The 13,999-nt window shown below is 41.9% G+C and overlaps 1 protein-coding gene across 1 annotated transcript; it reads right to left on the bottom strand.

The window, feature by feature from the left end:
* Positions 1-1,645: 1,645 nt before the first annotated feature.
* Positions 1,646-13,727, bottom strand: agxta (alanine--glyoxylate and serine--pyruvate aminotransferase a). The gene is made up of 11 exons (XM_082137417.1): positions 13,468-13,727; positions 11,721-11,913; positions 11,562-11,626; positions 11,389-11,489; positions 6,326-6,396; positions 6,162-6,246; positions 5,984-6,082; positions 5,761-5,830; positions 2,515-2,610; positions 2,269-2,397; positions 1,646-2,127 (listed from the first exon to the last, which is right to left on the bottom strand). The coding sequence occupies exons 1-11, from the start codon at positions 13,624-13,626 to the stop codon at positions 2,020-2,022; spliced, it is 1,176 nt and encodes a 391-aa protein (XP_081993543.1). The 5' UTR covers positions 13,627-13,727; the 3' UTR covers positions 1,646-2,019.
* Positions 13,728-13,999: the final 272 nt, after the last annotated feature.

Genomic DNA, 13,999 nt, shown 5'->3' with positions numbered 1-13,999 from the left:
ATTGTATTAGTACAGAGCTCATCACCCTTGCTTTGTAATATCAAACCAAATGTTATGTCATCACAGGAGATAGAGGTTGGGAATGAAGATATCTGTTGCTTAACCCATTTATGTATATCACACCAAAATATCTGTATCACATTACATGAGAAAAACACATGGTTCGTAGTTTCGACATCAATTTCACAAAATGTACATGTATTATCATCTATACCAAAGCGAAGTCTCAGTAATTCTTTAGAGGGGTAAATGTTGTTCATTACTTTGAAATGTGTTTCTTTCACTTTAGGAGGTATAGGGAGTGTTAGATACACTGTTCTTAGTTTAATGATTGACACTTTATCAAATTTTTGTAGTATGTTATTTTTATTTTGCATATTAGGATAAAGAAAATCAATAAAACAATTTCTAATAAAGTGATTGGTGCATTGCTTATCCAAAACAAAGATCCCTTGAATTGATAGTGGGGCCAATTGTGGTTGTATCGGGTAATATGCCAAAATGTTTCTTGTTAGAAGGACAAATCCTTTGGGTAGTGCTTTATGTAATTTAGTAAAGTCTGAATTTAAGGGTTTGAAATTATGTTTGATGCAAAATTGTTCATAATTTAAAAACTGTCCGTCGGTATCCATTAAGTCGGCCATAGACCATACATTTCTCCCATACCAATCCTCAAAGAACAGAGATCTGTTGCGGTGCAAAATATATCTGTTGTTCCAGAGTACAGATGTGTGGGGTGAGAAGTTATGTACGTATAACATTTTCCAATACAAAAGTATTTGTTTGTGAAACTCTGACAATGATATAGGTAGTTTGTTAACACTAAAGTCCGCTCTAAGAAGAAATTCTAATCCCCCAATTTTCTTGAATAAGGTCATTGGAATACAATACCAAAAGGAGTTGCTGTGTTTGATCCAAGATTTTAACCAATTTATTTTTAAGGTTCCATTAAGGCAGTCAAAATCAATAACTTTTAGTCCTCCTTCCTTAGTGTCTTTAACCATATCGCTTTTCTTCAAATAATGTGGTCTGTTTCTCCAAATGAAGTTTAGATTAATTTGGTTGATAGATTTAATCAATTTGTTTGGAATGGCATTGGAATAGGCTGGATAAGTAGGACATATCTATGATTTAAATAGATCGATGGGTGCAGCCAAAGACTATTTTTGATATTGGGCCTATATATTTATTTGTATTATTATTGTTTTTTTGTACATTTTATATGTGTGTGTATAAGTTATTGTTATTTAAATAATTGTTGGCCAGATTTAGACAATGATTTGCAACTGTAAAATGCAAAGAAGGCTGTGCATGATGCAGGCCTTGAGAAGGAGGATTGTGAACTGAAGTCTGTAGAAAACTGGTTTGTTTCTTCACTCAGTCAAATCATGTCTACATTTCAACTATCGTTTGTTTAGCTGGCTTTATTTGCATAACCAGGGAAAACATGTTTTGTTGCATCTTTGGTTGAATAGTTAACAATAAATTCTGCATACTCTGATTAGCCTCAGGAGTTCAGCAAAATCCTGCAAAACCACATGAACAAGATCAAGACAGGTTTGGAGCTAAATGAAGGTGAGTAAATGAAAACACTTTCATTTTGGCTGAATTATTCCTTTAATCCTTTTTATGCATTATATATATATTACATTGCAAGAACCACTTTATAAAATTTAAATGTTTTGTTTTTGCAAAACGTAAAATACATAGAAAATAGAAGAACGGCTAGCTTACAAAAAGTCGATTTTTTTCCATTAATCATCAGAAAAAGAAAACTTTAAAGATGAAAAAGTAATGTTTTATAGCAGTTCTTCAATAAAAACGTAACATTACTAGTATTGTACTAGTTTCCCCCCTCGTTTTTAAGTATAAGCTATAATATGCAAATGATATGTTTCGTTTTTTAAGGAGGGGCAGAACAAGTTTTTCTACTTTCAAAGGGTGCTGTCACTAAAAACAACTGAAAACCACTGAAATAGGGTTAAAAGCTGGACTTGTTATTGATGAGCAGTCAAGCTGTCAGACTCTGCTCTTGTGACAGTGTTTAAGAGCATCAGCCAAGGCCTCCAACACCATGTCCACATTGGCCTTGCTGCTGTTACATCCCATCAGTCCCACGCGCAAAACCTGTAAAATAACGTGAGAAACAAAACATTTACAGTGCATTTACAATTGCTGACTCATGTGTCTCTTTAACACACTATATCAATGTACTTGGAATGACTTTTGTCTGTCAGTTATGATTAATTGAATCCAATAGCTTCTCACCATGCCGGCAGATGGTCCCAGACCCCCAGAGATTTCAATGTTATAGGTCTTCATTATGTACCCAGTGATTTCTCGCCAATCATATCCCGGTGGAGCTACTATTGTGGTCACTGTTGGCAGTCTTGCTTTCTATAGGACACAATAAGTTTTCAAAACAGGTAATACTTTAGTTACACTCATATAATATTTATGTTATATGAGATTAGTTTTTTTTGTGATCTTTGAGGCTCCTTTTCTTCTACCAACCTTATCCTTCACAAACAGTTTTAGGCCCATTTCCTCTAAGCCTTTATGGAAGTACTCCGCAACCTCTTTGTGTCGTTTCCATGAGTTTTCAAGACCCTATAAAAAATATGCATCAAACAAATTCCTTTTTTAAAATATTTACATTTCTCCAAGAGCTTCAAGAGCTTGATTACCTAATGATCTTCTGAAGCACTTAAAATCACCATGAAATCAAAATTGACAATTGACAATTTTTTTTTCCCGTCACCTTACTGAATTTTTCGTCAACGATACCAGGGACACCGAAGCACCGGGGAACATGAAATTTGGTGGGCATGTAGCCCCACTAGACTTCTAAGGAAAAATTTCGTTTGGTCCCCGGGGGCCACTCCCCCCCCGCGCTGGGCCCCCCCAAACCCAAAAAAATGCAGTTTTTCCTAAATAACTACCTGAACCGTGGCACCGAGGATGAAGAATTTTTTGTGGTATGTTGGTCTACTAGACTTTTACGGAAAAATTTCATTTGGTCCCCGGGGGCCACTTCCCCCCCCCCCCCCCCCCGCGCTGGGGCCCCCGTACATTTTTCGTCAACCATACCAGGGACACCGAAACACCGGGGAACATGAAATTTGGTGGGCATGTAGCCCCACTAGACTTCTAAGGAAAAATTTCGTTTGGTCCTCGGGGGCCACTCCCCCCCCGCGCTGGGCCCCCCCAAACCCAAAAAAATGCAGTTTTTCCTAAATAACTACCTGAACCGTGGCACCGAGGATGAAGAAATTTTTGTGGTATGTTGGTCTACTAGACTTTTACGGAAAAATTTCATTTGGTCCCTGGGGGCCACTTCCCCCCCCCGCGCTGGGGCCCCCGTAAATTTTTCGTCAACCATACCAGGGACACCGAAACACCGGGGAACATGAAATTTGGTGGGCATGTAGCCCCACTAGACTTCTAAGGAAAAATTTCGTTTGGTCCCCGGGGGCCACTCCCCCCCCGCGCTGGGCCCCCCCAAACCCAAAAAAATGCCGTTTTTCCTAAATAACTACCTGAACCGTGGCACCGAGGATGAACACATTTTTATGGTATGTTGGTCTACTAGACTTTTACGGAAAAATTTCGTTTGGTCCCCGGGGCCACTTCCCCCCCCGCGCTGGGGCCCCCGTAAATTTTTCGTCAACGATACCAGGGACACCGAAGCACCGGGGAACATGAAATTTGGTGGGCATGTAGCCCCACTACACTTCTACGGAAAAATTTCGTTTGGTCCCCGGGGGCCACTCCCCCCCCGCGCTGGGCCCCCCCCAAACCCCCAAAAATGCAGTTTTTCCTAAATAACTACCTGAACCGTGGCACCGAGGATGAAGACATTTTTATGGTATGTTGGTCTACTAGACTTTTACGGAAAAATTTCGTTTGGTCCCCGGGGGCCACTTCCCCCCCCTGCGCTGGGGCCCCCGTAAATTTTTCGTCAACGATACCAGGGACACCGAAACACCGGGGAACATGAAATTTGGTGGGCATGTAGCCCCACTAGACTTCTACGGAAAAATTTCGTTTGGTCCCCGGGGGCCACTCCCCCCCGCGCTGGGCCCCCCCAAACCCCAAAAAATTCAGTTTTTCCTAAATAACTACCTGAACCGTGGCACCGAGGATGAAGAAATTTTTATGGCACATCAACCTAGCCCATAATCACTCATTTGTGATTTGCGCCCCTCCCATAAAAAATGAAAATGCAATATTATTCTGCTTTAATCGCCCCTTTCTTCAGTGGAGATGTTCAGAACTGCACCATATTTCATGTGTATGATTAACTTGACAACCTCTGGGGGTATCCTCTGCTAAGTTTTGTAGAATTTCATCCATGGGGGGGTATAAAATAAATTCATTTATGTGCACATTTAGTGACTGTACACTCATCGGCCTGTAGATGGTGCTGTTGAGCGAAGGGTTGCTGGTTTAGGATGATACTGTCACACACACACATGCAGGAATACAAACAAACGCAAGCATGCACACACACTGACATCCACACGCACAGACACACACCCATACACACACATACAAATCCACATGCACAGACACACACACACAAACACACACGCGCACACATGTACGCACACATACATACACGCACAGACACACACACACACACACACACACACACACACACACACACACACACACACACACACACACACACACACACACACACACACACACACACACACACACACACACACACACAGACACACACACACACAAATACACACACATACACATACACACACACACACAGACAGACATGCACATACTATTACTTTTTGTAGGTATATACATAAACACGCAATACAGCCAAATTACTCCACGTCATTTATTTTTGTGGAAAGCCAGTGCAGGCCTGAGCGGCGGTCATATTTTGTACCGCGATGCGGTACATCTAGTTTTAAATATTTTTTCTGTGCACATCAGCAACATCTCTTCTCTTCACTGATGATGTGTTTACTGGTTTGAGGGCGGGACAACCTGTCACTGACATGAGATCACAGCAATAGCAAACCATCCAATCAATTCTAAGTGGACAAAATCCAGTCCCATCCAAAATATTTTCTTGTTCGAGAAGCCGTTTAACTTGGATCAATGGGGAAAAGTGGGAATAGTCACGATCGGGAAGAAAAGACTATCGCAACATCAGTTTCATACTGACTTTAGTTTCATGCACGATGTAACTTTGGCCCTCTAGCAGTTGAAGCATTAAAACTACATGTGACTTGCTGAGGAACATTGGGTCTTAAAATCACACAAGAATCTGTGTACAATATATTCATGATTCATCAATAACTTTCATACTAAAATGCAAATTTACACCAAAAAAAAGTTGGAACAGCTGACACCATACGTACCCCAAAATCTGGGTGGTATTATAAAAATAAAAAATGTAAATTTTATACATAGATATTAAATCTATTTGGTCAGAGTAAGGTGCATGTTATATATATTATTATACTCCCAAGTTCATTTACATTAGAAAGAGATTTACAGCAAATTCATGTGCAAAAACAGTATTCTATAATATTGTGGTTTTGACAGCTTGTTTGTTTTCCCCTGATAATAAAATATGTTGTCAAAACTGTTATTGATTTCATTCATTAGATGCATCCCTTATATTTCTCAGATTTACTAATTCATGTTGATGTTTTTGGCCGTTTGCTCTTCAGATGATCATAATTCCAGATTTTTTTTAAAATATAAGGCTGAATATGATCTCACAGTCTCTGCGAGGATGGCCAGACTCTCCCGCAGACCGTAGAAAGAAGTTATAGGTCCGGTGTGGTGATAACTGTACAAACAACAGATAAAGCAACTTTATCATATATGTGCAATATTCTTTAATTGTTTTTAATGAAAGAGAATTTACTTCAAAGGTCTGAGCATATTGATTTTTGTTTTGGTAAACAAAAAACAAACAGTGCTTGGTAAAAGTGGTCCTTACGCGCGTACAGGCTTGTCATCACAACCCCAATAATTTGCCAACCAGCTCATGTCCAAGAAGTACGAGATTGGTTTTGTCCTTCTGTTAAATATTTTCTGGCTGTTTTGCCAAAAAAAAAAGAAAAAGCGTTTTAGAGATTTGTTTTTCCCACATAATACTTGGAACTGTTTTGTCTCACCATGCTCTCTCACTGAAGGAGATTGGTGCAGTTCCTGGAGGGGCATTCAAGACCTTCTGAGAGCCAGTATACATAATATCTATACCTAGAAATACAAAATGTACATTTCAAATCATGGATCACAGGCAATATTTGTGGTGGCAGAACGTGTAATGTGGTGATACCTTGCTCATCCATGCAGATAGGGGTACCTCCCAATGCCGCTACTGAATCAACCAGAAATAAACAGTTGTACCTAAGTGACAGAACAGAATTTACTCAAAAAACGAAATAAACAATACATTTCTCACAGACACAGACACATCCATTTTTTTTATTTTTTAAGCAACCAACCCTGATTTGGATTTAGAAAACTTTCTGCTGTATGGATAAATGTAAATGATTAACGTCTAGGTTACGACTGTAAACTCTGTTCCCTGAGAACAGGGAACGAGACACTGCATCAATGACGCAATTGGAGAACACCCTCCACGTGAGCCGGTGTCTGAAAAACAATCCATTCACGGCAATCAAATTTGACCGGCGACAGCCTATGACTATGAAGTATAAAAGGGGTGCCTAGAGAACATGTCATCCACTTTCGTCTGAAGGGACTATTCAGCAGGCATCCCTGAGTCATGGCTAACGACTCAGTGTCTCGTTCCCTGTTCTCAGGGAACAGAGGTTACAGTCGTAACCTAGACATTCCCTTTCGAAAGGGAACTCGCACTTTGTCGATGATGCTATTTGGGAACAAAGTACAATCTCACCAAGCTGAGGGGAGTGCACGCCAATTATGGCTCGTGACAAAACATCAGGCAGTTTCAACCTGAAATGCCAAGAAAACACTCCTCCTTCGGGTCACATTCAGGCTGTCAGTGACATTATTCCCTACGGTCACTGCCCAAGCCATATGCCTCAAAGAGGCCTCCAAACAAGGAAAAGCCTACCAAGGCCGCTCAAGGGCTTTAAACCAACAGCTTCCATGGAAGGGGATCCTTTAAGGGAATATGGCCAGGGGGTCCGAAAGGAATCCCGTCCAGTCACTTTCTGAGTGGGACATAAAGTCAGCCCCATATGCCACCAGGGAGGCTGACCTGATCAAATCTACTTACCTAGTCTTGCCAACAACCTGTATGTTTTCCTAAACAGAGTCTCTCACAAAACCGATAGTGAAACCGGATCATAGAGACAGGCATCCTGGAGAATAGAACTCAGCATAGAGCTTAGAGGATCAAAGGGAGCCTACAACGTGATGATCTTATTTATTGCTAAAATCCACAACATGGTGGAGCCACCTTCAAGGAGGCTTGTGAAGGCCTGCTACTTGATAGCAATACTTGTTAGCAGAACTAACCTCAGATATCATAGGTGTACTCACAAAAATACTGTGGGCCCGGTTTTTCCTACTTTACATTGCCAATGGACAGTGTACTCAGCTAGAGCGCTATCGACCCTTTAAACAAGGGGAGTACAATCTTGAGCTACCTGACTATCAAGGAGGCCTATAGAAAGGCCTACAACTTCAATTATAAAAAAGCGTCAGCCCATGGCATGCTTAGGCTCTAAGGGAGTGTACTTAAACCTGTCCCAAATGGGAGGGAGTACTTAAGTGAGCCCCAGTGGTGTAGGGCGAATAAACTAAAGCTGTGGGTAGCCAAAAAAACACTAAGCCCAAGGGAAATGGAGGCCTCAGCTATAAAGCCAACGACATTTTCACCTTATGATTTGAAAATTAACTCAAGGGGCCTAGTTAACCAACCTAAAGACTAGCTAGGAATTTATAGCTACAATATACTGCTCTGAAAGTGGAGACCTCAGCATTACTTCCCAGAGAGACAGGTCTGACAACGCCCAGAATATACCCGCATGGGAGGCTTAGGAATAGCATGCTACCTATGCTGCTATTTATTCTACCCTTAACATCCACTAGCATTATCACCTAATGCACAGGCGGGCCTAGGCTACATGACTCTTGTAGAAAGAGGAGGCTAGTACCAGGGAAAACTAGACCTTACAGAGATAAGCTGTAGATGATCTAACTCTTAAGAGCTTACGCTCAGATACTGAGGAACTTGGGACGAAAAATCTTCTAGCAGATAGTCTCCAACAAACTCCTATTACACATGCCTAAGCCAGATATTAATGCAGCCCTTGTGGGGATGGCACTTGAATATCCTATGTCTGAAGTTCAAAGCTATAGTCTCAAATCAACTCTCAGAAGTGAGAGGAGACCTGCTATACAAATACAAGGTGGCTATCCAGGTGGCCCGATGAGGGGCAACGCTTGGTTGGTCTACTGGAGCTTTATACAAAGCAGTGGCCTCAGGAGAAACCCCCAAATGGGAGGAAGCCATCTCACGCTAACAGAATCTGTTTGAAGCTCTCGTGCACGGTGGCCTCACTAGAGATTTCTCTATGAGATGAAGCCAACCTGTACATCACTGGGTGACCAAGATTGGCCCCACTTCTACATAAACCAAACGACTCTAACACAAGAGGAGGTCTATGATAAGGTATGCAAGCCTACCTATAAAAAAGGGAACTTCAGGGCACTAATTCCTCATTTTAATATCCTTTCCTATCAAACATACCCCTTAATAATTTCTAAACAGGGACCCAAGGTTTTAGTTTAACAACCTTACATAAAGACCTACCAAGATCATCCTGCTACTCATAGAGCGGCGGCTTAAATTTTATTCTTCGAATGAAGGCCTACCACCCAAAGCTAGAAAGGGCGCGCTCACTACCAAGCCCGACTCCAGACCTTCAGAAGCATTCTGTTTAATGGGAAAATATCATCATCGGTCCAGGCCTCAGGCCTGATGTAAGAAGTGCCTGGGGTAAAGAAAAATAGGGGGGAGAGGAAGAAGAGAAGAGAGGAGAGGGTGGATGTTATTCACCCTCAGAGGAAGGGGACCCTTCACTGACGCTGGGAGCGCCTGTGCTGGATCACCTCCCTCAGATCCCGCTTCTTCCTTGAGAAGCCTCTCTCGCGCCTCTTCTGCAAGATACTCCTTGTAGGAGGAGGGCGAGAGGTGACGCTGAACCTCTGGCCCTGTCTCCGATCCTCGAGCTGGAATGGGCCAGGCCCCCCTGGCTGTCTGGGCGTGGATTCGGGCCGCAGCGGAATGCATGTTTTGAATGCAGCCGAGCGCGCCTTCGCCTCTCTGAACTTTTCCACCACCGTCTCAGCGGAGGCGCCGAAAAGTTCAGATGGCGAAACCGGGGCATTGAGGAGAAAACTCTTTTTTTTCTCCCCGATGTCAGCCAGGTTCAGCCGCAGATGCCTCTCCGTGGCCACCATCGCCACCACCTTCCAATCGAGGCAGCGGTTTGTCTGGTGGCCCGAAGAGCCAGATCTGTGGTGCAGCGCAGCTCCTCCACTGCGTCAGGGGAGAGACCCTGCCCCTGATCCAAATCGTTCAGCAGGTCGGCTTGGTATGCCTGTAACACAGACATCGTGTGTAAGGCAGCCCCAGCCTGACCTGCTGCTGCATATGATTCAGGGCCGGAGCTTTTAGTGCCGATGCCTCTCCAGCAGCAAGATAGTTCGCGAACGTCTCATCAATTGGGGGCATCGACACATACCCATGTTCACGCATCCCCTCGACATCAGTGTAGTTTGCTCGCTGTTGACGATGGATGCGTGCAGAATATGGGTTCTTTCATGCCTTCTTAATCTCAGTATGCAGATCAGGAAGGAATGGAAGGCTCACAGGAGCTGGGGAGTTATGGCCAGAAAGGAATCGCTCATCCAGCCAGCCGCAAACGGCTCCTTCCTTCACACGCTCCCACGGCAGCTGAAGCCTCACTGAAGCGCGCAAACAGCTCATCATACGCGGGGCAGGGAGGCTGTGAGGATTCAGGTTGTACCTCTTCTTCACCCTCATCAGCCAGCTCCTGCTCTCTCGGGCTAGGTGCCAGCAGAGCACTTGCTGCTTGATCAGAAGATGTAAGAGATAACACATCCTCATCCAGCAGCTCACCCTCGCGAGCTTCTGATGGGCGTGAGAGGAAAAGATCTCTCTCAAACTCATCAGCGAGCTCCATCTGGGAACCCCATGATCCGAGTCTCCACCGTGCCTTAGCACGAGCGGGACCCAAACCACTGGGCCCAGATGCCTGTCCCTCTTCCCTCGAGAAGCGGGCCAGACAAGAGCGGAGTTTTCTAAGAGGAAAACTCTAACATTCTGCACAATCAGATCTCTCAAGAGCTGATCGTGCGTGCTCTTCGCTCAAACAGTAAACGCACAAGTTGTGTGTGTCATCTGGTGTCAGAAACCTGAGACACGGATCCACACACTTCTTGAAATGTTTATCACATGCCAAAATTGTTCTTACCTTTTTCAGGTGATTGCAAATCAGACAAAACAGTCCCTGAATTCAAAAAGAGGATGACATTTTCTCTAGGTGCCCCTTTATACTTCCGGGTCGCACTAGTAGTGACGTCATAGGCTGTCGCCGGTCAAATTCGATTGCCGTGATTGGATAGTTTTTCAGACACCGGTTCACGTGGAGGGCGTTCCCCAATAGCGTCATCGACGCAGTGCAAGTTCCCTTTTGAACCGGCCTAACCTACTTGTTAGTCATGGTTGAATGTATTAGGGGGAGGAACGTTCTTATTCAAGACAGCATTTGATTTTACAAAAATCGGTGTAATGCAACATGAGTCACCAATAATTTTTCTAGGGATGCACCGATATGAAAATTTTGGTCGATAACGATAATTCTTTATACTGTATATGAAAGCCGATAACTGATAATATTGGCTGATAAATCTAAATCCAAATTTTTATATAATTTTTGAGAGCCTGATTACAAAAACAAAAGTCTCACCATTAAAAGCTATGCACCGCACATTTTACACTTAACTGAATTTAGTGATTCCAATCTATTTCAAGCAATTCAAAACCATCATGGCGAACAGTGCACAAAGTGTCTCAGCTGAAGGAAATAATCCATTATTTATTGGCTTTAAAATATCAGCCAAATTTTGGCCGATAATGATAACATTAAAAAGTAACATATATCGGCCAATACTGATATGGTGAGCGTTATATCGTGCATCGCAAAATTTTTCTCTGTTTTCTCAGAAGCGGAAGACTGTTGCATCTGCTAAAGGTGAATTTTGAGATGACCTCAAAGTAAGTAAAATAGACTTAAAGCCGAAAACGTTTGATTTCAAGGAGTCTTAATCTGAAGCATGTTGAGAAATCAAAGCACTATTCAGGAGGAGATGTCTCACTTGTGGCAAAGGTCACCTATGCCATCTATGGGGTGGACCACTCCTGTGGAGGATTCTCCATGTGTGAGGAAGAACACCACTGGCCTGTATTTGTCTAATGCCTTCAAAACAGTACAAACATGGTTAATCATATGTAGTTAATACATAAGTGATTAATGAAACATAATTTTTACCTGCTCAATTTCCTCATTTGTAAAGTACCCACCAGCAGAGGTTACAACTGTGTTCACCTTGGCACCTGTTGAAGAGTGTTTGATATATGAATTGATGATGTTCTGAATCACCTTTATAACTCTCGGTTCCAGGCTTTCTACTAAAAGCAGAAACAGTACCTATCCTCTCAGCGATCTCTGCAGCCCTCTCCCCCCATATGCCATTGACGGCTATGAGGACACTCTCTCCAGGCTCCAGTGAGTTAAAGATGGCACACTCCATAGCAGCATGACCCGGTCCACTCACAGCCAGAGTCACTCGGTTTTGGGTCTGAAACGCATACTGAATGCCACTCTTGATCTGATTCATAATCTGAAAGAAAATTAAACAAACACTGAATGAACTTCATTGATATATATTAATTATGAAAATCTCTTATAAACAAGCTACTTCACAATTTGTGTTTTACAATGTCACTGACCACATCCCAGTCATTTTACTTGTGTTGCAGTCCCCCTGTAGTCAGTCATTTTATCTTTGATCACCAAAATGACATATTTAAATGTTTTTCCTGTGAACATTTTAAAATAGCTTGAATGTTACTCACCCTTGCTTAATTTACTGTAGTATAGGCGAAGCAATGAATATGCTAATTAGCCCCGCCTCCACTCACGCCAGCTCAGGGATTTACTTGGTCAACTTACTGATGTAAACGCTGAACAACGGTATCGCTCTTTACAACGTCGGACACAAAACGGTAATTAATTTGATTAGCCTTTTGCTTGACTATGTTATCAAACAGCTAATAATGTGTTGCTAGCGTTACACAAACCAATGTTTCCGTTCACCATCTCAGAGTCAGACAGCTGCCTTCTGAAAATCAGAATCCTTAGAACAACTCAGAACATCAGTGGAGAAAGGCATATAACATCATAACATCGTAATATACATCGCAATACCCACTATATTGCTAAATCTACCCAATTTTTCATATCAACAGAAAAATATACCGGGATAACCTGGCATCTCCCCTGCTAGTTCAGTGTTAATGATATGCTAAAGCCCGCCAGCACATTGAGGTGATTGGTTACAAGGTAGTTTGTGACGTCAGAAACTCCAGCGATTTCAAACCGTGTTTTTGAGACTGTCTTTGGCTCACCGCAGTTTAAAAGAGAAAATACTCAGCAATGACGTTGACTTATGAATCTGCACATGGTTTGTCTGAAAGCACATTAAAAACACCACATAGGCATAAAAACAACATTAAAAACTAGATTTTTACCACAGGGGGACTTTAAATATTTATAGTTCACTCAAAAATGAACGTTCTGTCATCATTTACTCAGCCTCATGTCTTACCAAACCTGTATGGCTTTCGCTCTTCAGTGGAACAAAAAAGAAGATATTTAAAGAATGTTTGTGAGTAACCAAACTGTTTTTGATCGTATGAGACATGCCTCAAAATATCTTCTTTTATTGTATGTTTTTTTCGGTGAACTATCCCTTTAAGCCAATAATGATTCAAAATGGTGAAGCATCATTTATTGTATAAAAGTGAAGGCATAAAAAGTCAGTAGTCCGTATATTAAAGAGCACCAGTGGTGGAATGTAACGAAGTACAAATACTTTGTTACTTTACTTAAGTACATTTTTCACGAATCTGTACTTTACTTAAGTAGAATCAATAGTGCATACTTTTGCAAATTATTAGAATATAGACATTAAGATAATAAATTGTTATGCAAGTACTTTTACTTTTAATACTTAAAGTACATTTAAAATCAGGTACTTTTTACTTAAGTAGGGTTTTCATTGTGGTACTTCTACTTTTACTAAAGTAAATATGTCTCTGGTTATTTGTACTTTTACTTAAGTACTGAGATTCAGTACTTCCTCCACCACTGAAGAGCACATATACTGTATTACCTCAATGGTTTCTGCATGCAGGTGGCCCAGCATGGGCTGTGCTCCGGCTGCTGAGATCCGTGCGGGTACATTGGACGGTCCTGGTCCAAGCATAAGTCGTTTGGGAACGATGAAAGGCTGTAACAGACATTCCGGTGGAAGAACAGACAGAGAGGACATAATGCTGCCGGCACACTGACAGACTGAGGCAATGGTTAACTCATGTAAACTGTGGCCAAACCTTTCACCTGTTGCCCAATCATCTCACTTTGTGTCCTGACATGCGTATGGTACAGTGCTATAACAGTGCAGCTGAGCAGTGACAGCAGCTGTTCAATTAACTGACATTTCTTTTGCCTTTAGATTCTATTTCAACTTGTTAACTGAGTAAAGACCACTAACACTGAAATCCTAAAACCTTAAATCGTGTTTTCCGTTATAATTGTTCACTTTAAAACACAAATTTATTAATACAGAAGAAAATGTGTAAATATAGGGCAAAAACATTCATTTATTATTCCAGCATCTTTCAAATGTTGAGCATTTAGTTTAT

Source organism: Leuciscus leuciscus (genome assembly GCF_965113295.1).
Source record: "Leuciscus leuciscus genome assembly, chromosome: 14".
Classification (NCBI taxonomy): Eukaryota; Metazoa; Chordata; class Actinopteri; order Cypriniformes; family Leuciscidae; genus Leuciscus; species Leuciscus leuciscus.
This window is presented reverse-complemented; position numbering and strand designations above follow the sequence as displayed.

Bases quoted from the DNA above. Each gene is read 5' to 3' on its own strand.
- agxta (XM_082137417.1), bottom strand. From the start codon at position 13,626: ATGTCCTCTCTGTCTGTTCTTCCACCGGAATGTCTGTTACAGCCTTTC. The intron at 11,490-11,561 runs GTAAAAATTATG...ACTGTTTTGAAG, and splicing joins CAAATGAGGAAATTGAGCAG to GCATTAGACAAATACAGGCC. The intron at 2,611-5,760 runs GTGAGATCATAT...TATTTTTTATAG, and splicing joins TGGCCATCCTCGCAGAGACT to GGTCTTGAAAACTCATGGAA.